We start from the raw sequence: 27,965 nt of genomic DNA on the forward strand, positions 1-27,965 counted from the left end.
ATTATCGATTATTTTTAATTCGAATCACTATAGTAAATAGTTGAAAGTGTGGTTGGTCTGGTAGAAAGTGTATATTTTGCTTTTATATTACACAAACATGGTTGTTTGTCCGGCTGAACACGGGATTCAAGCAGATGTAATTTTTCTTATTGAAGGAACCGCAGTAAATGGAGCTTACATTAATGATATCAAAACTAATTACATCATTCCATCTTTGGAGTAAGAACTTTGTATACATACATACCTTGATGTATCTCAGAACTCACCATATAAAGATTAAATTATTTATTCAAACTGATTCAAGTGCATTCTTAAAAAATGCTAGAGTTGCACAATTTTTTTATATTTTATTGTGTTAGGGAGTTCTTCTGATGTAAGCAGCAATTTAAAACATACACATACAAAAAGTAACAACTCAGGTTCTTTTTTTAATAAAAAATCTTTCTGAAACTTCCAGCCACCTCACCTATCTCTGATGAATATGAACGGATAATTGAATGTAGTTTGAGGTACTGATTTTATCAGTGTAACCTTGCTACATTTTGATTACAATTACACTACTGATTATTATGTTTCTTGAAGAAATTCCTTGTTTGTGTATTTCACAAAATTAACCAAAGTTTTTTTTCAGATATTTCAGCCAAGGAAATATAGATGACACTAACTACGTATCAGAAAATGCAAACTCGCTGTACGGAATTGTCACCTACCAAGCTGCCGATTGCTTGCCTCACCCAAGTACTGATACCTATGGACCTTTTTCAAGTCCTACAAAACTACTGAACACTATTGACAAATTGGAGTAAGGAAACATGAACCTTTTCTCACAAAAATTTCAAGTCCGTAATGTTTTTCCTTGAATTTCAACTTCGGAAGTTCACTAAGATTAAATGACAATTCCAGAAAGATTTCACTGGAAAACAATTTTCAAAATACAAAATCGTTTCAGTTCCATCAGCAAAAAAATATATTTATATAGGAAAAATCACCTTACAAAAAAACTTTCAATGCGCATTACATTATATGCTGAAAGCTATCAGTAAAATATTGTAAAATGGAGTACAAATTATCCTCCAGTAGAAGATTCCGAAAAACTCTTTTAAATTCGTTAACAGTCCTACTGTTCTCCGAGATGAGGCAAGAAAAATGGAAATCACCAGTGATCCTCAATCTAACAAATGAAACATGAATTTTACAATTGCGTCATGTATTCATTAAATGAGTTTGTTGAATTGTATTTTACCAGAATATCATTGGCTTGAATATATTTCAGCATTGCATTACATTTCTAGCTTGATTGGAGGTAAAGGAGAGTCCCATTCTAATATTGCAGAAGGCCTTGCAACAGCATTGCATTGCTTCGAGGATTTACAACAAAAAAGAGATGCAACTTCTTCTGTTCAAAAACATTGTGTTCTCGTTTGCAATTCTCCGCCATATTCTCTCCCAGTTCTGGAATCTCATGTCTATTCCGGAAAGTCTGCTGAACAGCTTGCTACTATATTGCAAGAGGTGATAAAAATACACAATGCAAGGTTTTGATAGTATAGTAAATTGAATCCATTTCAGAAAAACATCAATTTTTCGGTGGTATCACCTAGGAAAATACCTCAACTTTACAAGTTGTTTGAGAAAGCTGGTGGAGACTTGTCTTCTTCCCAAACTAAAAACTATGCAAAGGATCCAAGGCACTTAGTTTTACTTAAAGGATTCAGGTGAGACAATGTTTCAGTTTTTAATAAGCAATAAAATAAATGAAGTGTTTCACCAATCACATATGTTTGTATTGGTTCAACTACGTTAACTAATGAACAGTGGATTTGGATTGTCACACTGAGGATCAAATAAACTGAAGCAACCAAAATGTTTCTAGTATTTATAATTTGATTATTACAAGTAATCATTGATTACTTTTTATAGAATAATTTCTTGTCCTTATGCTTTTATGCTCATTTCATATTGCCCTGTGGATTTCACCAGCACTTGGGAGGGATTGATTTTTCAATAACTTGCCATGTTTGTTTGTATGTATGTATTTATGTATGTATGAATGATGTATGTAGGTACTCTTGCAATATGGAAATTTAAGTATACTGTGAATTATTGTTTTGGAAAAAAAGTTGAATGTTTCTGTATGTATTTGATAAAAACTATTAAACTATTACCTGTGACTAATGTGTAATATTATACCTAGACTTTTATTAAATATTTCATTTATATCCATTAGTACATTATCTTCAGTGGTAAATTAACAAATTGAATTGAAACTTCCTACTTATGTGACAGAAAGCAGTTACACACTTCAATAAAAAAAGTTTTGATTCATCAAAGGTGAAATCAAATATGAAACTTCCTTAAGTAATGCTTGACTTATTCCCAACTTGGAAGCTTCATGTGGACTACTTAGCAGAAGAATTAACCCATCTTTTCAAAAATTTGGGTGAAAGTGTTAGTATTGAAGTATCATTAAAAGATTACTATAATCTAGTATCTTTATAAAAATCAACATCTCATCAACAAAAGGGATTTGGAAAACAATAATTAAAAACAACCCCCAAAGACAACCACAAACCAGGTAGGAGAACTGCCAGAAGCCATCAACAACCCTCAGGTAGAAAAACAGGTAACAAATCCATACAATTTACGCAAGCGAAACCATATAAAAACACCACAAGAATAACCTAACATCAGTTACACCTCTCGAAGCGAAGCAGTAACACGTCTTGATAATGCCATCTGAGATGATGGCGAAACGTCGACTATCGAATAGTACACAACTTATGAACACCCGGAAAAACAGCACATCATATTCCACCATTCGTGAAAACCTACATTGTAATATATATATATATATATATATATATATATATATATATATATATATATATATATATATATATATATATATATATATATATATATCTAATACTGTATCCGTTTTTTTTTTTTTTTCAAAAAACAATGTTAGGAATAGTTGATGGTGCTCGAAAAAATATTGTATGGACCAATCATGCAACAGTGACACATTAATACTCGTGATGCACTGCTTGGAACCAACACTAAACCGTTATTTTAACACCTCGACACATGTTTCGATCACCAAGTGATCATCTTCAAGAGGAAGCTCAAACAGTTCTTCCACTTGAAGTAATATTTAGTGACACATTCATTGAAATGAACAGACATAGGAAAAACAAAACCAGCGAAAAATTATCCAAAAAAAAAGTTTTTGAGAACAAACACATTGTATATGATATAAAAGCTTGCCTCGATATTGACATTGTAGAAAAAAGAATACAATATGTAACTTACAATTGGTAAATCCTGCGACAAGCTTTTGTATCCTATAAATTGTGTAATGTAATATATTGATAGGTTTGATATATTGTATTTCAGGTCGACTATACAAAAAACTCATAAAAACATCAAAATAACATTTTATACAAACGTGGTTGGAATTAACATCAGGTATTGTCATTCCCTTGCACTCTTTTTTTCTGGGCATGCTCCAAATGGGAATTTGCAATTTTTTCCTGAGAAAATGTGTTTTATTCTTCAACAAAGAGCATCATCTGAAGCAGTAAGATTTTCTGGAACAATCTGAAGAGATCTTCCTTATCAATTGTATTTGATTAATATTGGATTCATTTGTATTGGATGTTTAAATCACAGTTTCGTGCAATAAGTTATATTATTTGAACCAATGTAGATATACAAACATCGGAAAAGTCTAGGGATATTTTTATAACATACTAAATATCATAAAAATAAATGTATGAGGTCGTTTAATTTCGATTAAATTGGTACACTCGACCACCCTGTAGATTTCTATGGGTTGAACAAAGCCTGCAAAAACGGTAACTAATCTTTTATCAAGTTTTTTACAAACTGTAGGTTTTCGGCTAAAATGAATAATCTGAAAGTGTCGAGTTTGTACATTCTATGCAGTTCTTGCTCAGCAATTGAACTGGAAATATTGTGCTTTAACATGGAATGCCATCACTTACCATTGGCTGAGATGAATAGAGCTGTAGGGCTTCTTCAAGGTGGCATGCGACAAAATGATGTAGCTCTTCGTTTGGGGGTCTTCCAAAGTGTTATCAGCCGATTGTGGCGGCGTTTCCGTGAAACTGGCAGTCCAGCCGAACAACATCCAGGGCGAGGACGCGCTACAACTGCAATTCAAGACCGATTTTTGGTCATAACCGCAAGAAGACAACCGACAATCACAGCACCTGAGTTGGTTAACGTGTTGCAGCAGACGCACCAGGTAACCATTGGTCGTGATACTGTCAGAAATCGACTGCATGAAGCAGATCTCCACAACAGAAGGCCACTTAGATGTCCACCTTTGTCGAGAGGCAATCGCGGTAGAAGATTAGAGTAGTGTCAAGAACATCAAAACTGGGATGCAAATGATTGGGCCACAGTTTTGTTTACAGACGAATCCAGATTTGGATTTCATCCAGATTCTCGTCGAGTAAGACTGTGGAGACGACCTGGAAATAATGAACGTTTGAGACACGTCCAGGAAGTCCACACATTCAGAGGTGGTACAGTAATGCTATGGGGCGGAATCATGATCGGCGGCAGAACCGATCTCGTTTTTCCAAATCGCTGGGACATGCTTCAACGAAGAATTACTCCGCATATGGGGAACATTCACACAACGTTTCAATTGAGAGAGCTTTTAATCGCTGAATGGGCAAATGTACCTCAACAAGACATTGACAATCTCATTTTGTCGATGCACGATAGATGTAGGGCCGTAATAAACCAGCGTGGAGGCCATACTTTGTACTGATTCCATTTTTTTTTGTATTATGATTTTTTTTCGGGGTGCCAAAGAAGAGCCATATTTTTTTTTAGATTTGCTTATATGCGCACTCAGTATTTTTGACCATTTAATAAATTTTGTTGTAAGTTACATTCGTTTAATAATCACCCGTCAACTTTTTTTCCCTAAAGCGATCTAAAAAAAAATTATTGCCATTTTTAAAAATATCCCTAGACTTTTCCGATGTGTGTAGATATTATTTAAAAACCAAACCATAAGAACAAGTTAACATTACAAACATCTGAATTTTTATCAATACAGTAGGATTCCTATGTTGATTTGAAGTTTCAAGATGTAGCAATATTCTGGTTGCGGCAGCTTTTCTCGACCCTCAGTGTAATAATGGTATGGGTAAGCAAGCCAAACCCATAAAATAAGAAACAATAATGTGAAAATCATACTAGACCCAAAGAAAATTATTATGTCTGAACAATGTGTTTATATATATTTTATCTTGAAGAATAAAAATTAACACTACAGGGTAAAATGTTCAATCTATCGAAAATTTTCATTAAACTATGAAGTTGGGATCAATTCAATCATGTTCGTATTTTTGCCTTGAAATAATTTGTACTTGCGCTACATTCATTCTTACATCAGTCTCAAGGAACGACCCATCAGCCCACCAGCAGGAAATGTTACTTCAAGCCAGTCCCAAATCGCAAACACAGGAATACCTATAACCTCCCTTCCCAGTCCATTGCCTGGTAGCGACAGCCCTATACCTACCCGAGAACCGAATGTCAACATTCTAGGCAATGCTTCTGCTGGCGTTGTAGCTGCTGTAGGACAGAATAATGTCTATCGACCCCAAGGACCTCCAGGTAAAAAATCAAATAACTATAGGCTTATAGATTGCCTGTTGTATGAATATTTTTGTTGCTGTTGATTTATTTACCTGGTTTATTTCAAGGACTCAACATGGCACAGCAAAAAGGGGTTGGAAGTTTAAATGTTGGCGGCGGACGAATGATGGGCAATCCACAAATGCCTATGATGCAGGTTAACGCTCCTCCGGGTTACCATAATCCTGGTAAGATTTCTCGTATTCATATCAACAAAATGGCAAATTTACTTGAATAGTTCCGTACTATCTATAGTCCGTTCATAATTTGTCGATAGCACAAAATGAGGGCCCAAGTCATAAAACGGTCGTAAAACTCGTAAAATCATAGGCGGAGGTTCCTGAGGTGTTTATTCATTAAATATAAAGCTTCAGTTTATATTCGAAACTTGCCTTGAAAGGGTGAAGTTGTTACGAACGAAAATAATTTTTGGTTTAGTACATTTTTTAATCGCATTTAATTTACGGCTCGTTGATGTTTCGGCATCTACGGCAGTAATTAACGTCTCTAATATTTATTTTGCGAATTTTGTGCAGTGCGTGAATAACTTTTTTTCATATTCCTACAAACATATACGTACCTTTCGTTCCTGCTTGTTTTGTTTGATTGCTTGCGATGGCTTCGTCATCATCATCAACATCATCAAGTTTTACACCGGTACTGTTGCGTACAGTCAGTAAGTCTGTCTATTCACCAAGAGAGAAGACTATTGTTTTGAACGTTCACGATGCTCTGGTTTCTCAGAATCCCACAAACACTGTTCAGAACATAATCAAGAGTTGTGCCAACATGACGGGCGTAGGGGAGTCAACAATATATAGGTTCCTATCAGAAAGAAAAAAAAAGGTATAGCTAACCCAAATACAAACGAATACTTAAAGAGGGGGAGAAAACCTATTGAAATTGATGAATTTGCCAAAAATGGTATTCGAAGGAAAATTCACGAATTTTTTTACAAAAAAGAAATACCCAACTTGAACAAAATTTTACAAGAAGTTAGAGACGACCCGGATTTGCCTCATGTCGGACGAACCAAATTGTGGCAAGTTTTAAAAGAATTAAATTTCCGGTGGGAGAAATCAGACCGAAAATCACTTTTGATTGACCGGGAAGAGATAATATGTTGGAGAAGAAAGTATCTAAGATCTATACGAAAATTTCGGGCTGAAGGAAGGCCAATTTACTATCAGGACGAAACGTGGGTAAACGCAGGTCATACTCTCACAAAAATTTGGACAGATAAAAATATATCAAGCTCCAGGCAAGCCTTTATGGAAGGTTGGTCTACTGGTATTTTCCCACCCTCTGGTAAAGGCAGTAGATTAATAGTTTCTCACATTGGCAGTGAAAAAGGATTTGCTAAGCATGGTTTGTTGGAATTTGAATCCAAAAGCACAAAAGACTATCACGAGGAGATGACAGCTGATGTTTTCGAAGAGTATTTTGAGCAGATGATTGAACATATACCACCAAACTCAATTATAGTATTAGATAATGCACCTTATCATTCACGACTAGTTGAAAGACTTCCATCGACTGCGTGGAAGAAATAGGATATCATTGACTGGCTGCGGAATAAGTCCCTGCCTTACGAAGATGGAATGGTTAAAGCAGAACTTTTAAAAATTGCCCGGCAACACAAATCTAAGTTCAAGAAATACGTAGTTGACAAAATGGCGGAAAGACGAAACATCACAGTCCTTAGACTTCCACCCTACCACTGCGAATTAAATCCAATTGAACTCATTTGGGTACAAATGAAAACCTATGTGGCTAGAAAAAATACGTCATATAAAATACAAGCTGTACGTGAATTGTTATATGAGTCTTTACAACATATTACAGAACAAAATTGGCTAGATGCAGTAAGACATGCAATAGAAGAAGAACAAAAAATGTGGGATCTTGACAATATAATTGATGCGACTGTAGAGACACAACCGCTAATTATTAACCTGCAAGACGACTCGGATTCCGAAGATGATCCTGTTTATTTTGAATTTGAATAGTTTTGTAAGTAATCGTAGTTTATATCATTTAAAAATAGGTATTAATTAAATAAATGTATCTTTTACAAATTGCAAGTAACTTATTATTTTTGAATAAAATAAAGAATTTTTTTTTAAATAAAAATACAGTTTACAGTACCTACAGTTTAAGAATATTAATATATTTATTTATTTAAAGTAACTAATGTTTTAATCATATATTCTACGACACTGGTCACTCATTTCCACTCAAAATACCTACATAATCGGATTAAAAGTTTTATAGCTGTATTGTATTTCTTCAGATACAAGGTGGGTTAGTCGAAAACATCTTAAACTGCTAGTTTTAGTTTGGTTTTTGTTATTATATCATATTAGCTGTCCTCTCTGTATTTCAGTTCTCTAATGAGGGTCAAACTTGCAGTGAGCTATCAACAAATTATGAACGGACTATAGTTACAGATATCATCTCGTCCTTTGAGGACTCGTCAAATCTATCACTCGCATTATCGCACTATTGCATTATTGCACTAAGAAAAATACGACATGTCACAAACATGGAAGCAACAGTATCTGCGTATTATGCATTGTTTCATAGTCACTTGATGTATGGAATACAGTGTTACGGTAATGCAGTATCTTCACATATTACGAGAATTTTCACATTGCAGAAAACGGCAATAAGATCTATTTTAAATGTACCATGGGATACCAGTTGTAGAGAACTATTTCCTTCATTAAAAATCATGACCATCTACTCACTGTTCATTTATCAAAGTATAATAACAGTTAAGTCAAATATAAATGAACATGCAACACACTCTTCAATTCACCCTCATGATACCAGACACAAACACAATTTCTTGGTGCCATTATGTCGTCTGCAACGAACGCAGAGACGACATACGGCTCTTCAACCTTCTTCCCACAGAGTTTAGGAATAGACCCTCGACGCAATTCAAAAATCAATTAAAACAGATACTATCCAATAACTGTTTCTATAGTATACTTGAATTCGAAACATTCATCAAGAAAAACAGAAATATCTTCATAACCCACAGAAACCTGTAGTTTTATTTATGCTGATAGCACAATTCATCATTATCTACATACTTTATATATTTATAATGTATAATGCCACTCTTTTTATGTATTATTTAACTTTTCTATTGCGTTATACCTTCTATTTTCTTTATCATTAACCAATTTTAATGTATGACCTTATATGAATTTTAAAATGTATTTTTCTACTGACCTGTGTCTACAAACTTTATGTTTCTTGAGACCAATAAAAATTATTATTATTATTATTGATTTGGACTTGCGAAAAGTTTAGCGATTGGCTTCAAAAATAATAAAACAGTGAGTTGCAAGCAATAATAACAATATTTAATATAAGAAAAACGAGTAGTGATCCTTAGATGATTGAATAATCATGAGCCTGGAGAGATGTAGCCAGAAAAATTAATTTATTCTCCACCCATGTTTGTATTTAAATGTATGAAAAACATAAACGTCACATGATATGTGCTAATCCTAAAACTATCATTGAACAATACAAGAACATAAAAAACACGGAATATGATGCCCAAAAACCCTTGATATGTTGACAGTGGCATACGGTGATTGAACTCTGAGTCAGAAAAAATTTTACAAGTGGTCACATGGTAGTACAGTCAATAAGGAGTATTACTTATTTATTCATTCAGTATAAACGGGAAACCCCTGTTTTACAATGATTGAATACAAAATCATATAAGTAGTACCCTACACAGTAGAAACCAATTAAAACTGATATATAATCGCATTAACAACCAACATAGTAAAAACATAATTAAATAGAAAATACATAATCCTTGGCCTCCTGTTTAAATAATTCCAAAGAGTTATGGAAAAAATTGAGACCTTACTCGTTAGCCTCTCTCAGAATTCTTGATAGAGGACTATAGTGTCCATAGTTTGTCAAGTGCCTGTTCACCATGAAGACAGATGTATCATCCCCTGTTTCACGTTGCTTCACCTTAAAATTAATCAAACTGAGTAGTTCAGGACAATAAAAGTGCCCTGACAATATTTTATATAAAAAAAGTAAATCTATTTGAATACGCTTATTTTCCAAAGGAGTTAACGGAAGATTAGATCGAACGTCACTGTTGTGGTAAAGGCCTACTTGCATTCCTATTTTAAAAGCGGCAGTTTTTAAAAATTTATTCTGAATTCTTTCTAGTGACAGTTTGTGAATAGAATAAGAAGGACTCCATACAATAGAGACGTATTCCAAATTTGACCTCACTAAGGAACAAAATAGAATTTTGAAAATATTAACCTGGATACATAACCTAGAAGTTTTTAAGATTTCAGTGTGATTTTAGTAATATGAAAAGAAAATAATAGTTTCAAATCAAAATATGCTTTATTACCCAAGATATGAACATCTTATTGGCAAAGTCTAGTAAAGTAAAACATGTATATGGGACAATTAACAAATATAAACTATAAAATAATGCTTAGAGACAAGAGCAGAGTATATGGACAGAACAATATTAAGTCCAGCTGAACAGATACAAATATAAGTACATGAATTAATGAATATTAGGTAAATGTAAATATATAATGCTACATAATGAACATTAATAGCCATTTCGTGTTGGTTTCACTAACTTGTTTACACAAAGCTACATGCCAATTACTCGATAGAGCCTTGGTAGAATTCGTTCACACTATAATAGGGCCTCCCAACAAAGAATTCTTTCACTTTCTTTCTGAATTTCTTTTCATTATATATTCGCCTTTAATTAATGGGAAGGTGGTTAAATAACTTCTTGCTATTGAAAATAATAGAATTTTGTGTAAGGGCTAGAGAAGGTGTGGGAAGGAAAACGGAGTAAGACTGACGTGTACTATAAGTTGAGGTGTTACTAAATTGATTTTTATATTTTTTGTGGATAAGACGTACTGTTTCCAAAATAAAAAGACACACTAAGGTCAGAATTTTTTGCTTCACAAATAATGGGCGGCATGAATCCCTGTAGCTAGCCTTGCATAAATATATGATGGATCTTTTTTGTAGAGAGAATACCATATCGAAACGAAATTTTGCACAATTTCCCCAGAAACAAATTCCATAACGAAAATAGGACTCAATTTGTGCAAAATAAACTTATCTTGTGATAATAATGTCTAACTCTCTTGCAACAACTCTCACTGCATGACATCCTGCTGCTAGTCTTTTACATAAGTAGTCGACATGGAAATCAAATTTTAGATTCTCATCAATGAAGAGCCCTAAAAATTTGTTTTTCTCCAAATTTTCAATTTTATTCATTTTCCAAGTGTACTTCCCCTATGTTACATCTAAACGTGAACACAACATGGACCAAGTCATTGAAATAAATGAGAAACACACCGGTCCCTATCTAAATAAGGGTCGTCGGACGCACCCCTCCGAGGGGATGCGTACTACAAAAAATCTGATTAGTCTGAAAGGTGTCCCCCTTTAATTAGAAATCGACGTGTCCGAGCTTTTTTAAAAATCTTACTTTTTATATTCAAAAACGGCTCTGTTAAGTTTTTGTTGTTACACGCTGTATATTCCTTAGGTCACGTAAATCGCACGTCTCCGCACTGGCCTATGCCTCCTCCCGTGCAACAACCACGTCCTTACCTGCAGCAGCCCAACCAGCAGGGTGGAGCCACTCAGGGCAGTGCACTGATCGACCAGCTTACACGGCCCCCTTCATCGATGACAGCAACCGGAGTCAATCAATTTGGACAAAGTAAGATACCTGTCATCAATGTCGATATCAAAAAATTATCATCAATCATTTCAGTGTCTGCTAACTCACCTATAAACAAACTGACAATGAACCCACAAGGAAACGTTGGGAACGTGCAGACTTCGATGACCCCCATGGCCCAGGTGTCTCAAGCAAACCAAGTGGTCACTTCTCAGTCTCAGGTGAGTTTTGTTCAATTTTTGCCTTGACCTCCGTTTTAACCTTAAGAGTCCTGTTTTAAGGGCATGGCGCAAGGGGTCCAAGGACAACCTCAGCAGATGGGTTCCGTGAGAGAGAGGAACACCATCTGGCAAGGGCTTTTGGAATGGATAGAGAAGCCGAAAAATGCCACAGATCAACAGAAGATTACCAAACACGTTCCATGTCAAGTATCGGCTAATTGCAAAGATGGGGAACCTGAACTGTGAGTATTTCTCAGCATTTCTCATTTACTACATCACCTTTTGAAGGTTTACATGTTTCTTCCCTAGTGCCAGAATGTGTGCCATTATATAACACTTCAGGGTTCACATTTGAGGCCGCTGTCATTTTTCTGATTTGGGTTAACTCAAATATTCACATAAAATTTACAGTATCATTCAACTTTTCAAATATTTTATTTAAGTAAAAATGAAAATTGTATATATTAAGCAGAATTAAAACTTTGTATAAGTGTCAGTTGTCACAAGTAGTTGATATTTATATTGACTTTTGTTGAGTTTCATTTGCTATTTAAGTAAGTAAGTAATTCATTCAATTCAGTAATAAGACAAAATACATAGTCGTCTATGACAAAAGGATAAAAAATAAAATTGAAATAAAATAAAATAAATGAATAAAGATACATGAAATGTAGAGATTATAAAAATCTAATGAAAGTTACGGCTACCTAAGCAAGCTTGTATTGTAGCCAGCAAACTAAATAGTATATCTTTTCCTGTATAACCAAACATAGTGAACAGAGTGTAGAAAGGAAGAGATAGTTACAAGAAGATAGAGGACGAGAAAGAGAGAGAGAAAGATCTGTCTGTGATGCGCTCTGAAAGACACCTCTAATAATAGATATTTCTTATTCAAGTATCAGAAGAAGCATATCTTAATTATTCTCAACAAATTTTTTCAACTCTATTTTGAATTTGAGTTTGTTTTTTATGCTTTTCAATGATTCAGGTAGAGTCTTGTAAAGTTTGGGTCCCAGATCGTGGAACATTCATGGTCTTAACTGAACTGTTACGAGTATTGAAAGCATGCTGTACAAATTTTATAGAAGAATTAGCAGTCCATAATAAACTCTGAAAAATGTAAGTTTTTTCTAACACCGAATAACCCAGTTTCATCATACAACGACTTTGAAGTGTTTGTCATTGTATTCGTTTTCCATTTAGTTTTCTTATTATTTAATTGAAGTAACGTCTTGAACAATTGAAATGACGACTGTCCCTGTCTGTAGCCAACTCAGAAAAAGTACATGCTCTTGAAATGAAAAATTGCTATTTCATAAATATTTTTCCCTCATATAAACATTTTTGAGGTTCAATAAAAATTATAAATGACCCATTAAAAATCTTGTATAAGAGTGCTAAGTCCATTAAAATTTTAGAAAAGCTGATGGCTGGCCCCAGAAGCTTATCATGCAGCTTATGCCCAAACAGTTGATCGGGAATATTGGTGGAGCATATTTGAAGAATTCCAAGTCCGTCTTATTCCATCCTCAGGCATGTGATGCCTTGGAGTCTCTGACGAGAGTCATGAGTTCTGGATTTGTGAGTTCCATTCAATTTAAACTTCAGTGTGTATCATGATTGATGAATATTTTTTTAGGCAGGGTGTGTCCACTTCACGAGTATCCAACAAAATCACTCGCCGTGCGACATCAAGGTACTCATACTACTGTATACAGCCGACAAAAGAGCCTATCTCGGGTTCATACCCAATGATCAGGCAGCTTTTGTTGACAGACTGAGGAAGGTGATCCAACAGCAGAAATCCAATCAACAACAGATGAGACAGGTATGACTTTTTGTGTTATTTATAATAGGTTTTGGATATATTGAATCATATGCATCTGCAATGAACAAGACTTCGGGTTCAAATTTTATCCATTCCTCATGTGATGTGAACTAGTAGAACACTGCTAGTTTCTCACAACTGAGGAATGATTGGAATTATAATGAAAATCATCTTCAAACAGAGATACAAAACGTTTTTCAGATGTTTCTTTAATTATCACAAGCTTTTATTCAACTTGCTATGTATTTTTGGATGACAATGCATAATTGCAGATGATACATCGGTTATAGTGTCAGCCGAAGCTCCGTCTACCCTCTCCAGACAATTGTCCCAAGCAGCTCAAAAAAATGATTGATTGGTGCAAGGAAAATGACCTGAAATTAAATACAGGAAAAACATTCAGCAAATCCCAAAATAGGCTAGAATCGATATATGCCAAATTGCTTAACAAATCTATGCTTGAAATAAGTGATATTAAATTCTTAGGGGTCACAGTGGAAAATAATTTTACATGGGACATCCATCTAAACAAACTTAACTCTAGACTGGGTACTACAGCAGGTCTAATCCGTGCACTAAGAGATCAAGTATCATTAGATAGTCTGAAGATATACTATTATGCGCATATTCAATCTATTATTCAATACGGAATTATTTTCTGGGGATCATCCACACAGTCATATAAAATCTTCAAAACTCAAAAAAGGATAATTCGCTGTATGTTAAAACTACCTCATAGATCAACATGTAGACCACACTTCAAGATGCTAGACATATTAACAGTTCCTTCAATCTATTTTCTGCAATTAGTCGTGTTTGTCAAAAAACATTATAGTATCTTCATGAGAAACTGTGATCTTTACTCAAACCAAATGACTATAAATACCAGACACAAGAATGAACTAAGCATACCAAGACATAATTCATCACTTTTTGAAAAAGGACCACATTACAAAACCATAAAAGCTTATCAATCTCTCCCAAGAGAAATTATAAATACAGAAAACCACAACAAATTCAGACTCTCAGTCATTGATTATCTAAAAACCAAAGTTTATTATAGTTTCGACAGTTGGTGATGGGTCTCTATGCGATTGCACCATTCTTTCTTTAAAAGTCCTTCTTAAATTATCCAACATGTAATGTTGACCAATTATAAAAATTGTGATATGGGAACTGTAGTTGTAACAATGTAGATTTATAGGAAGGATATTACTATTACTATTATTATTGTTACTATATTATTATTCAACCGTCTTATTTATTATTGTACTGTACCTTATTATACTATTATTATCATTATGTATAACAAATATTGTAAATATCAAAACCTATTGACGTTGCCCTGTCCATTGTAGATTTATATGGCAATAAAGGATATTATTAATTAGCTCAGTGACGTCATTCTACATCCAAATTAGCGAATCAATCAAGATGACGGACTAGTTGTTTATATGCATCCCTATAATGTGGTTATTAAATAAAAGGGTTTGCTGAAAAGAATACAAAGTACACTTTACATACAGAATACACTTTATATTCAATATGTCAGACCGCCCAAGATGTCTCACCCATATATATAATATATATATAACCCCATAATTTGGATATCAAATTAAAGAGTTTGCTGGGAAAGATGGAAAAGTGAAATGAAGTCATTCTAAATTCCTACTACTTGATGGATAGTGGTCTATCTTTTTTTATGCACCTGTATGAGGAAAGGATTCAAGGAGGAAAACAAGATAGATGCCTTGCCAAATCTAAAGAATTATAATTTGGTAAATGTTATTGGTAGTGCTAAAAAGCTCAAGCAAATGTTATAGGGATCAAACAAGAAACAAGACACATTGAATTAAATAAACAAACTAATAACCTTGGGATAACTGGAAAACAAATTAATTCAAGAAAATATTTTTTGAAACAATATTTTATCAACATGTTCTAAAAAATAAACTTTTGATTAGTTAAAATCTATCAATTTATTCCATACACAATTTATATAATATAATCACCTGTGTAACTTGATCTTTACATTAGTTATCTTCAGTTTTGAACTGAAGAAGACCAATTCCACCTACGAGACAGAAGTTGAACCTGCTGGAATTCCTGGAAATAAATATGGGTAAACGTACGGGTTCCCTGTTGAACGACCAACAGGAGGCTGACTACTCACCTTTTTTCATTCATAGATAGATAGATATTTAATGAAAAAGGACACGTATAGAAATAACTTAAAAACACAAACACAAGTTCAATGAAATATTTCTAAAAACATTTCTACAAAAATAGCAACATTATACATTCAAAAATTTCAAAATAACATGTATATATATAAATTATATAATTATTACAGTACAAATATTTGTTTTGATAACAGATTGCTTACATCTATTAATAAAATAGTGGAATTGTATGATTGAAAATAATAAATGAACAATGAAAATGAACTATAATTATACTCATACAGTTGGAGTTTATTGCTATTACAGTTGGTAAGGAAGAAAGGTATGTGGTACATACTGGAATGATTTAGAATATATGACATACCAATACCATAACACTCATAAGTTTATCCATATTCAAAAGTTTACCTGCTGTCCAAGGACTATGAGTAACTGGTTTACAAATTATACCTGGTATAGCTTACACTATTAACCAATTTTAGTTAGGTACCCACTTTTGTTGTATATAAGAATTTTAGTCTAGTGTGTAATATTCACTTCTACAGAGAAAACTGTAGCTTTGAAAACATCTAATATTTTTGTGAAATATTTTTTTCTTTCCCTAACCCGTCCTTTTCAATAAAACAAGGTTATGTCTTAGATACCATTGGAAACTTCTGAATTATGCCAAGTTTTGTTTGATGCTTCCAAACTTTTTTGAAGAGCATTCCAAAATTTGAGGACTACTAATATTGTATTATATTCTTTCAAGTCCATTTGATGAAATCCTTGAACGAAACTAATTTTTTGTGGAAGAAATCAAAGTTTTTCGTCGACTTTTTTTGGGTATTTCCACCTTCCACAATCAGAAAAAATAAAAATATTAATGCAGGCCGTACAGCACAATTTCCTGCGACATATTGCCTTCAAGATGCGTGTATATTATGACTATACTGCTTTGGAATGCATTTTGAACATACCTTCTCTTGAGGCTCGCAGAAAACAGAGATTTAATACTTCTATTCAAAATTATCAACGGACTCAGTATCAGCTCCGAGCTTCTCTCCAAAATATTGATATATATCCCCAGTCGCTCAACTAGACAAGGGCAAACGGTTTACGTTTCTTTTCACAGATTCAATTATTCATATAACAGCTTCATTCCCAGAACTCTTCAATTGACTAACTCTTTGAATAACCTTCAAATCTTTAATATATCTATCATCTAATTCTCTCTGCTTGTGTTGTTGTATTGTGTCTAGTGTTACTAGCCTGTAAGAATTATATTAGTTCTATTGTTATACATTTTAATTTTTCTTAAATAATCTATTTATCTTACTTCGAAATTGTATTATTCTTATAATTTACTTTAAATCCACTGTATTGCACCAAGTGCTACATAACACTGTACTACTTATATTTGAATTGGATTTGCCCGTGTATACATAAATAAATAAAAACTTTACACGGGTATTGAAAGGGTAAGCTTTTCAGTTTACCCAGATAAGTTACAGTAATTTGTTGTATTTGATAACTCTGCCCTCTGCCCATCTAAAAAGAATTAAGATACTTATCTTAACGTCTTCAAAATTGGAAAAAATCCTAACATACTTGCATATGTCAAGTTGTCATCCAAAAACTTCCCAAGTATAATTCAATCGCTTTCCATACATGGTGGGATGGTAGCCGGTTGGGTTGACGCGGGTGGTTTGCGCCACTCAGTCAATCGACCGCTGTGTGAACCGGTGATTCAAGCCGCCAGGCCTGACGATCGATTTTCACTTCCTGTCGTTCAACCTATGCTAGGAAACACAACGTTACTCCTCATCTCGCACAAGTTTCGACTTTTGAAGGAGGCTGTTTACCGAAAATCAGATTTTAACAGTTTTTTTCCCATTACCTTATAATAAAAAACACTACTTCTAGACATAACTGCTCTTAAACGGACACAGGGTTGTTACGATTTTCAGGGAGGCCCCGGTGGTCCTTCGATAAACCCTCAAGTCGTGAATTCTCCTCAGATGCCTGGCTCCAACCCGGTCACTTCACAAAACACTCAACAAAATCTACTTATACCGCCGACGAACAGCCTCACGATGGGTGGCGGTCAAATAACTCAGAACAACGTCGTAGGTGCGACAGGCCAGCCGGGTCAAGTGATGGGAGGAATGATCGGACAGAATGTTGCGCAGGGTGGAATGAGGCCGAACATTAGGATGCAAGGTGAGAAGATACAAGATGATAAATTTTGAATCAAAATAAAAATGAGAAGTATCCAAAGTAGGGATAGTAAACAAATTGAAAATTTTCGAGCGATTACCATATTATCTTATTTTGAAAAGGCTTTCGAGGTGTCAGTCTACAATAGAGTATTAGTGAAAAACACTATTCAAATTACTAATTGAACTGGAACCAAGTCTGTGGAGGAATATTTCTATAAATCTCTGAATTAGAATGCTACTGCACAACTATTGCTATTATATCTTTTTATGTAATATGAACAATAAATTATTATTACTGTACTTACATTTTGTCTCGAAATTGGGATTTTTAACTCTTAATTGAAGTTGCATCAGCAGCGAAAAGGATGCTAGAATTGATTTTCAGAAATTGTAAATATTTCAACATGTATTATTATGGTGTACTTTCATTCCTTTTCTTTTAATTTATTTATTTAATTATTCAACGGGTAACCCCCAATTTTTATACAATATATTAACCTTAGAAAGTTAACTACTCTAACTATTCTAATTTTAGTATCTACATATCTGATAAATCAACCTACATAGAGAAAATTAAAATAAAATTGTGATAAAAAAATAGTCTTATAAATCTAAACCACGCAGAGTATATCTAAGAGTGCTCTGAGAGATATGAAAAAAATCCATATTGGTCCCATTAGCATTCGTTAGAATTCTGGACAAAGGACAATTTTTTCCATAATTACACCTATGAAAGTCGAGACTGAAAGTTTGGTTGTTACGTGTCCTTCTCGGGGGAACATGCAGATTGACTTGACACGTTGGGCAATTAATTTCGTTGCTCAACAATTTATGTAGGAATATTATCTGCATGTGCCCGTCTTGTACTGAGTTTGGGCAATCCAATAGTAGAGCGAATGACTTCTAGCTGGCATGTTCATTTTGTAGGCAATGTATCTAAGAAATTTATTCTGAACTTTCTCAATATCATAACTGTGATTGAAGTGTGTTGGAGACCAGATACAAGTGCAATACTCAATCACTGATCTAACCAATGCAAAGTATAGTATCTTGATAGAAAAAATGTTGGTAAAATCTTTTGTTGATCTGCATATGAATCCTAACGTTTTCATCGCTTTGTTAGATATGTGTTCATACTGTAAATGAAAGTCCATCTTGTCATCCATCGTAACACCCAGATCTCGTATAGATTGTATACGTTCAAACTTCTTCCCTGCAATACTATAACCAGCTGTATAGAGGTTTAATGACTTTGAAAAGGAAATACTTTTACATTTTTCTACATTGACATCCATATAATTCATCTTACACCAATCAGAAAAAGATTTAAGGTCCATTTGAATTTTCGCACAATCCTGCAACGAATCAATTGATCTAAAAAATTTTAGATCATTTGCAAACATCAGTATTTCACAGTGAGTAATTTTTTCTTTGATATAATTTACAAAGATATTGAAGAGAAAAGCTCCCAAGTGACTCCTTTGAGGTACTTCTGAGGTAACAGATATCTCGTGAGAGATAAATCCTTTAATTTTCACAAACTGTGATCTATCACAAAGATAACTTGAGAACCAGTCCAGCAAACTCCCAAAAAAGCCAATTGCGTTTAATTTTTCACAAAGAACTTTATGGTTCACGACGTCAAATGCTTTTGAAAAATCGGTGTAAATTACGTTCACTTGTTGTTTATTTTCCAGAGCATTCAAAATATACTGAGTGTACAACAGTAGATTAGTGTTGGTAGATTTACCTTCACTATGTATTCATTTCTTACACACCAAATGTTCAGGAGATGAAGACTTCTGAAGACTTGGTTGGTGAAACGCTACATTCTATTCTGTATGCGCTGTTTTAAAAAATCACTTCTGAAAATCAATGATAATTCATTTTTATACTTTACAACTTTAAGAGTACCTTCAAGTTTTGATTGTATTTTGAAGTACTAATGTATGTAAGAATTATCAACATTTTTCTGTACTGGTAGTTAACAGGTTGATACTGATTTATTAAGTGCTGTGGTTTTCTTTTAAGGTATCCAACCAGGCACCAACCAACCGATGCAACAGAATATGATGCAGACTCCCGTACAAAACGGTCCTATCGAAAACCAATTGGAAGTGGAACGTAGGCAGAATTTAGAGAAGATAAATCAGCTTAAACAGACCCTAGAAGCGGCCCAACAGCAGGAGAGACAATACAAGAGTCAGTTGGAGAGGATCAGTCACATGAAGACGTCGCAGTTGGAGCAGGCATTGCAGGCCGCCCAGCAGACTGAGATGCACTACAAGATGCTCGAAAATGTAAGTTGATTGTTTGTGGAAGCATTCAAACAAATATAAATGATCTGCGCTTAATGAATGTGACACAAATTATTTAGAACTGATAATAGATGATGAGCTGAATTGGTGTGGTCATATAAAGTTTGATGATAAAAAAAATTGTACTAATGTTAGGAGCGCTTTGAAATGTTCGCAAACTGTGAAAAACAAGTACTTGGTTTACAATGCATATATATTATCTAAATTTGAATATCTTCAATGTTACGGGGTAACTGTGGCTATTCAAATTTTGAAAATATCCAGTTCTGCAGAATAAATCAATCAAAATAATATTTCAAATACACAAAAGACCTCGTTTCACAAACTTGTGTCGGTGCCAGCACTTGAGAAAGGCATCTATCAAATATAAAATAATGGCTCCAATGGCTTTGCTAGCACCAATCTCACAAAAATTTTGTAGAACTCTAATTTTTTTCCTCCCTTTTTGGATATAATTTTTTGATAAATCTCGTATATATGGTGGGTGGACAAATAGCGTGGTCGAGTGGAAAAATAGCATTCAACAAAACTTCGCCACGTGAAATAAAGACCATACATTAATATCATTTCATACTTCTTAGTTCATTTCTTTTTGAAATCTATTTAATTTATTCGGTCACTTTTATTTGTTCATAATTTCAGCAGCAGAGGCAGCAAATGGCTAACCAGGCTAACTCTCAAGCAGCAACTGCAACTCCTCAACAGCGAATGATGAGGCCTGTCATGTCCAATAATCCAGGATTGAGGCATTTACTGCAGCAGGTTCGCTTACCTTACACTTTTAATATACAATTGAAACTGTGTCTTTCTGCTTGTGTACATTTATAAAATGTATTCTTTCAGTTTCAACTTTTATACATCAGATACAATCTCTTTTTTTTTTCTATTATTTCAGCAACCGCAATATCGACAGTTGATGAATGTGCAACAGATGGGTGGAAATGGTCCAAGGCCCCAAATGGGCCAGCAGATGCCTAACGCCGCTGGCGGTCAGCAGAACACTTTTGACGAAGTGGGCCCCTTTGACTTCAATATTATATAGGAAATATTTGTTCAGAGTGAGTGAATATGATATGCTGATGATGAATTTTTAATTCTATTAGAAGTATGATTTACGTTGAAAATTTCGAACCCGTTTCTGACATAGAGTTATTGTTAGTGAAATTATTACTGTCATTGTTTTTATGCATGTCACAAATATTACGCAGCCGTCCTGATTTACCTTTCGCCTTTTAAATATCAATTTGAATGACTGGGAATTTGGTAAGATGATGAACTTGAAATTTTATTTTCAAAATTATAATGCAATTCAATTCTTTATTCAGTCATTCATTTAAGCAATAAAACCAAAAATCAAATATAATTATAGCAGGAGTTAACCTATGAGATTCGGTGGATGAATTTATTACAAATATACTTCATTGTACATGAAATAAATCATGATTACCAAGCATAAGAGATATGATACAATGTACGATGTCAAATGAAGTAAAAAACAATAGGACCACAAATAATTCTATATAAGTCTAAAACTTCATAAATGTATCAGAAGGAATCCTCAAAGAATCCTCCAAGATTATAATAGGCTTTTTCCACCAAAAAGGTTCTTAACTACTTTTTTAAATTCAATAAGTGATTCTATACTCTTGAATTTATTTTATTTTAATTTTGTTATTCATTTTCTCAAATTGTAACTTTGTAATTATAAGGACCTATATTACTTTTTTAAGTTACTTAGTTAACCTTTAAATGATTTTCAACTGGCTATCATTATTATTATTATTATTATTATTATTATTATTATTATTTTGGCAATTAAGTGATTATATATCTTACAGCCATTGTAAATAAATGAGTTTTTAATCAAAGTTGTAGAAGGAAGAGGAAGTTTAATATCGCTGTTTTGGTGAGTTTTGTAGAATGTTTGGTGGGAGCCAAACCTGTTTAAATTTATTTATTCATTTGCACAGGGTCACTCCTCTTATTAATAGTACGAGCATCAAATGTAATAAAGATTCATATATAATTGAAAAATAAAGAAAAGACTAAAAATGAAAAAAGTAAGTCTCAAACACTTGAAAATTAGTAAAAGCACTATAATAAACAGAATTATAGATGGAGATGTTTCTTTATAATCAATACCGTTTCTGAGATATATAGTGATTCTGCAGTTGATATTTTATGGGATGTAAAGGGCGGCTGACATGGCTCGTTATATTTAGCTTTACACATTATATCTTAAAGCTCTTTTTTGCAATTTGACTAAGTTGAATAGATAATTACTACAACTATGCCAAAAAGAAATCCTATACCTCAAGTGACTTTCAAATACAGAGTGGTACACTACTTCAGCTGTATAATACCCTAATTCTATTGATATCATCTTAACTGCATAGCAACCAGAACACAACTTTTTAATGCGACCAAGCTTTGGTTGGATTCAGATTCAAAACACTGACTGCAATGACAATCTACATGGGGTCGAAATAGCGTTGAAAATAGCGGGTTTTTTTCTTTATATCTGAAAAATTTTTTTTTGTTTTTATCATATTTCCGTGATTGATAATGATTACTCAACTCCATAGGTTCTTGCTATTAATTATGGTGAAAATCGATTCCTTTTTTGGCTGACATATAATATGAGTATATAAATGCCAAATTATTTACAAATTGGCAGAAAATTTTAACTCTACAAGACAAAATCAAAAATATTTTTTGAATTTTCATTATCAGTTATCTATATTTTATATAAAGAGGAGATTTTGAAAAAAGCACCAATATTAATATTCATTGTGAAATAAATTAAACTGTTTTGCATGATAGTTGCAAAATACAATGTATGTGATTTTATTATGATACTGAATTGTTTTCTTATATTTAATATTTTGTATAACGTATGTCTTGTTTATTAAAAATAGAAAATTGAAATAAAATTATTTTTTTGACCTTCGCATTTTCACATTGAGATAAAAAATGTATAATTGGTTGGGTATGAAAAATAAATCTGTATTATAATGGGTGATTAGTAAAGAAACCTAGTCGAGCAATTATGCCTTTCTAAGATGTCTATACACTGGTGTAGCAACACAACACTATTGGCACCAGCTTGCGGCAATGTCAGAACCTCCCCACTTGGTCTACAACAATTTTTGAAACAAAACGACTTCCCAGCAACCACCAGTGTATAGACTTATTAGTCTGTACCTATAGTTTCAAGCAACTAAAGCTACTTCATTAAAAATAATCTGTATATTCAATGAGGTTTTCTTAATTTTCATGTATGCAACTACTTGGCATGTCCATGTTAATGAGTACCTAGAAGTTTTTGTAGTATTACCGTTGGGAAAATAAATAATTTGGAAATAAAATCCAGATATATTCACCTATACCTATATAGTAGGTTTTGGAAACAACTATTTTCCCGGCAAGTACTATACTAGGCATTGAATTATATTCAACAGGTATTTGTGCAAGATACCCCACAGAGGATAGTCTTAGAGATGTTCCCAGTAGATTACTTATAGACCAGTATCGAGATATTAGAAGTGCAGGAGAGACAGGACCCAAACAGTAATGTGCTTGGGACTCTACTGATTTCAAGGAGAAAGATATGTTAACTAGTAACAGCTCCATCACATAAACAAAGACCCAATAGCGAGGAAGAAACATGTCTGTTGAATATTCAATGTCTGGTATGGTAATTGTCCGGGTAGTAGTTATTTTCCAACAAGAATTCACCTCGAGAAAGATGAATGTTTTCAAATATATATTTTCTTATAGGTATGAATCTCTCCTCGATAGTCTTATTTTTATTACTGTTGATACATATGAATATTTAAATATGTACTTGCCTAGCTTGTCATAAACTGAGAGAATTTGGTATGAGGATCTTCAAATGGAATCTTTATTTATTTTGCAGTTAACTACTAAATCTGTTCCTGAAAATTGTAATAGTTCCTAAAATATGTCCAAGATGACGCCATAGACCATAAATGAGGTTAGAATAATTCTTGTGAGGGAGATTCATAATCAAATTTTTCAACGTTGATTTTTATGAAAGTTATACTATGAAGTCAAAAATTGCGCCCCCAAAATTTTTTTTTGCAATGTTTTCTTGAAATGAGATTGAAAGAAGTACTGCAAATCCTAATTGATTCGTTACAATCAGTGCTATCAATATAGGGGTACCACACGGTAGTATCTTGGGGCCCCTTTTATTTATAATTCATGTGTCTTTCACATGATTGCAAAACATGAAACTATCATATACTAAGCTGATGACAGCACTTCAATATTAATGGCATTGTCTTTTTTAGAACCATCTTATCTATGGCAGAACCATAGTTCTGCCTTTTCAGATAAGATGGTTCACGTATTAAACTTTGCAACCGAATAAGAAATCTAAGCAGCATTTTCAAACAGTAAAAAAACACTTACGAAATTATTAATTGACTTAATCTGTCGAGGAATACTTACATAAAACTTGAATTAGAAGGCTACCTTATAAAGATTGTTTTCTTCTGACTGGTTGTTTCATTATTTTATGTAATATGTGCAATAAATTATTATTATAGCAAAACTTCATTCAAGAATTGAGTAGATCTTAGCAACTTGATTGACTTACTATTTAAATTTTCTGTAATGAACATTGATTCACTAAAGTTTTCAAGAATTAGGAAAAAACATGGTATCTTGCAAAATATTTTATGCTTTCAAACAAATCTCAAAAGTTATTTCTGAAAAAACAGAAAACCCCAAAATTATTTTTCTTGTACAGTTAACATAGATTTGTTCTAGTAAATTCAGAGAATAACTATCCACAAATTTAAATTAATTTAAAAAATTTCTTACATGATTGGTCAGAAAAATGAAATGCTTAATACATGGGTTCTGCCCATCAAGACGCCCACGAATTCCTTCGATATCTTTTAGAAGGTTTACATGAGGACCTCAACAAAATTGCTGAGAAACCTGAACCGATCTTAACTGAGATTGCCGAAAAATTGAGCGATAACGGAAAAGCACAAGAGTCCTGGCAGAGATGTTTGAATATGAACAACTCCAAGATTGTAGACTATTTCATTGGTCAATTAAAATCCACTATGAAGTGCACATACTGTGGACACTCATCAGTAACCTTTGATCCTTTCTGGGATTTGTCCCTTCCCATACCACAAAGATCTGGCCAAGTGAGTTTGTCACATTGCTTGGATTCTTTCACAAGAGAGGAAACTCTGGATGGAGATGAAAAACCAATGTGTTCGAGGTGCAAACAAAGAAGAAAATGTACAAAGTCCTTATCAATCTATAAGTTTCCCCGTATTTTAGTAATTAATTTGAAAAGATTATCTCCGACGGAAAGGTTCAGAGGCAAATTGAATGTTTCCATTGACTTTTCTTCAGATGGATTAGATATGAGCAGTTATGCAGCAGACAATGTGGCTCCTTGTCGTTATAATCTATATGCACTTTCAAATCACAGTGGGACTACTTACAATGGACATTACACAGCATATTGCAGACACCCATATAGTGGCACGTGGCATAAATACAACGATTCACACGTGTTCCCAATTTCGCCAAAATCACTTGTGAGCAATGAGGCATATGTCCTCTTTTATTAACAGGAGGGAACGAAGCAGCACCTTTGATGTGATTTTCTTTCCTTTTTTTTATAATCTTAGTTCTTTGAATTGATTTGTATTTCATGATTGTTCCAAATTTCATTATTTATTGTTCAAAATTGAAAAAAAAAAGTTAAAAAAAAAATTCTAAATATTTTATTATTGGAAAAATACAATATTCTTCCTTGACACAATATTTATTAACAATGAGGCATAACAAAGTTTGCCTGGTCAACTAGTGATACATAATATATAACAAACAATTTTATATCATAGTGAATATGATATTTCAATGTAAGGAACATGATTTTTTTTCTTTCTCCAACACTCAAAAAATGAAACTCTACAGAAACAACAGTATGTATGTTTATTATCGTTCAAAACAGAACAATAGCACTACAATCAAAAGTTCTAAACCTCTAGACATTGGATACATGGTAAACTGTACAATAGTAAGATATATCTTTAAAAAGGTAAATATAATGTACAACAGCTTTAAAATGTGTAAATGATTTCGAAAATGGCCACAGTTCAATGAAATCGATAATACTGGACAACTGATAAGCACCTATTTCAATGAAAAAAAAATCAAACTTAAAAGTAACTGGAATGATGGGAAAAATTATAGTTTTCAACACTTACCCTCACCAAGAAATCTCAAAAAACTATACACATACTCGAAAAATTTACATGATTTATTATTATACATGATAATATCAAAAGGGAAAACCCCATTATTACTACTTCCGCCGGTTGACAATATCCAGAGTGAGGGACAGAGGCCTTCTGATAGTGACCAAGTGCAGTTCCAGAGAAACATCTTCGAAACCTAAAACCCCAAGCTGCACAGTCCTACGCGACCCCCCACTTAATCCTCCAAGTTTCTGAAGGCCTGTTGGATGTCTTCATAGAGCTGGTCGAAGTCTGCTTTAATTTTGGCTTCTCCGTCTTTGACGGGGTCCTTGAACTTCATACTGCTGAGCTGATAGAGGATGTTGCTCATGGAGTCTCTGATTACGTTCCAGGTTATTTTGTTTTCAGATTGGGCGGTCGTTTCTACAGCGTGTCTCGACATGTCGTACAGTCCAATCATGTTCTTGAGCATGCCTACCGTTTTGTAGAACGGGCAGAATCTGTCGTAGGAGGAGTAGGAGTTTTGTTGGAGGAAGTCTTCTTTCAACAGTTTGGCGATTTCAAGGGTGATTTTGTCTGCTTCGGCTAAAGAGGCTTTACCAACCAGTTGCACAATTTCTGAGAGGTCCTCTTCTTCCTGAAATTTTAGAATATCTCATAGAGACCGACATATCAAAATTTTGAGGTGAGAAAACCATTTCATGACAATTAATTTTGTTCAATTATGAATAGATTCTCATTTGTAAAATGGAATGTAAAATAAATCACGATTTTAAAGTAGTGGAACAACATGTTTTGGGTGAAACAAGCAGGAATGTATTTAGATAAAAAAAAAAGAAGACATTGAAAGTAATGCCTAAATCTTATGTTCAATTGGACAATTACCACTCAGCAATTTGCATGATAATATATGAGCCCTGAACTAACTGTGGAGAGTGTCAAAATCCATGGTAATCTGTTCCTACTTCTTATCAATAGTCTCGTGAAAAAAAAATGAATTGACTTACTGCTTATAATTTGCAAACTTGAAAATTTACTCATCAATTAAATCCATCAAAGATTGTAGAGTATTACAAAATGACAAGTAGAATAGAATAGAATTTAATCATCTGTAAAAGCAGAACATAATATGTTACAAAATAATTTGGTACACAAATGTTACTACTTCATTAGACTAGTCAATTAAAATCAGAATATATACCTATTTATAAGACTATTCTACATACACAACCTACTTTCAACGCTAAAATTTTTTAAAAAAGGTCATATTCAGTCATTTAAAAATTCCTTCACAAAATAGAATGCTTTTTTCAGCAAGAACTTACTTAAAAGAGATTTAAAAGTTTTAAAAATAATTTAAATTTTTTTCACTTCCATATTTGTTCTTGAAATAATTATAAAATACGATGCCTTTGTATATGTGAGAGCATTGACCAATGGCAAGTCTCGAAAACGGCTGCTGCAAATTCCCTGCACTTCATGTATTATAGTTATGGTGAGCACTATTTGTAGGTAGTACTTCCAATTGTTTTTTTATGTTTAAAATAATT

The 27,965-nt window shown here is 33.4% G+C and overlaps 2 protein-coding genes across 7 annotated transcripts in view; one reads left to right on the forward strand and one right to left on the reverse strand.

Annotated features, from left to right (window-relative positions):
- LOC111502433 (mediator of RNA polymerase II transcription subunit 25) lies at positions 1-26,467 on the forward strand. 4 transcript variants are annotated; one of them, XM_023156511.2, is made up of 15 exons: positions 1-219; positions 632-802; positions 1,293-1,512; positions 1,570-1,715; positions 5,438-5,661; positions 5,751-5,870; positions 11,270-11,446; positions 11,501-11,628; positions 11,689-11,870; positions 13,047-13,209; positions 13,268-13,456; positions 17,571-17,841; positions 19,872-20,140; positions 20,801-20,920; positions 21,054-26,467. In XM_023156511.2, the coding sequence occupies exons 1-15, from the start codon at positions 98-100 to the stop codon at positions 21,198-21,200; spliced, it is 2,649 nt and encodes an 882-aa protein (XP_023012279.2). In that variant the 5' UTR covers positions 1-97; the 3' UTR covers positions 21,201-26,467. The 4 variants fall into 4 exon arrangements, with proteins under 4 accessions (XP_023012279.2, XP_023012280.2, XP_023012281.2 ...); XM_023156512.2 differs by having other exon boundaries at positions 20,804-20,920; XM_023156513.2 differs by having other exon boundaries at positions 17,589-17,841.
- LOC111502435 (V-type proton ATPase catalytic subunit A) overlaps positions 26,133-27,965 on the reverse strand; it is a 7,158-nt gene continuing 5,325 nt past the window's right edge. For all 3 annotated transcript variants that reach the window (XM_023156515.2, XM_023156516.2, XM_023156517.2), the window contains exon 11: positions 26,133-27,052. In XM_023156515.2, the coding sequence (XP_023012283.1) occupies positions 26,651-27,052 (402 nt within the window). In that variant the 3' untranslated portion in view covers positions 26,133-26,650. The remainder of the gene's footprint in view (positions 27,053-27,965) is intronic.

The sequence above is a fragment of the Leptinotarsa decemlineata genome, unplaced genomic scaffold (assembly GCF_025532065.1).
Source record: "Leptinotarsa decemlineata unplaced genomic scaffold, Ldec_3_MD MMD2_tig00026314_RagTag_RagTag, whole genome shotgun sequence".
NCBI classification, from domain to species: domain Eukaryota; kingdom Metazoa; phylum Arthropoda; class Insecta; order Coleoptera; family Chrysomelidae; genus Leptinotarsa; species Leptinotarsa decemlineata.

Bases quoted from the DNA above. Each gene is read 5' to 3' on its own strand.
- LOC111502433 (XM_023156511.2), top strand. From the start codon at position 98: ATGGTTGTTTGTCCGGCTGAACACGGGATTCAAGCAGATGTAATTTTT. The intron at 11,447-11,500 runs GTAAGATACCTG...CAATCATTTCAG, and splicing joins AGTCAATCAATTTGGACAAA to TGTCTGCTAACTCACCTATA. The intron at 20,921-21,053 runs GTTCGCTTACCT...CTATTATTTCAG, and splicing joins TGAGGCATTTACTGCAGCAG to CAACCGCAATATCGACAGTT.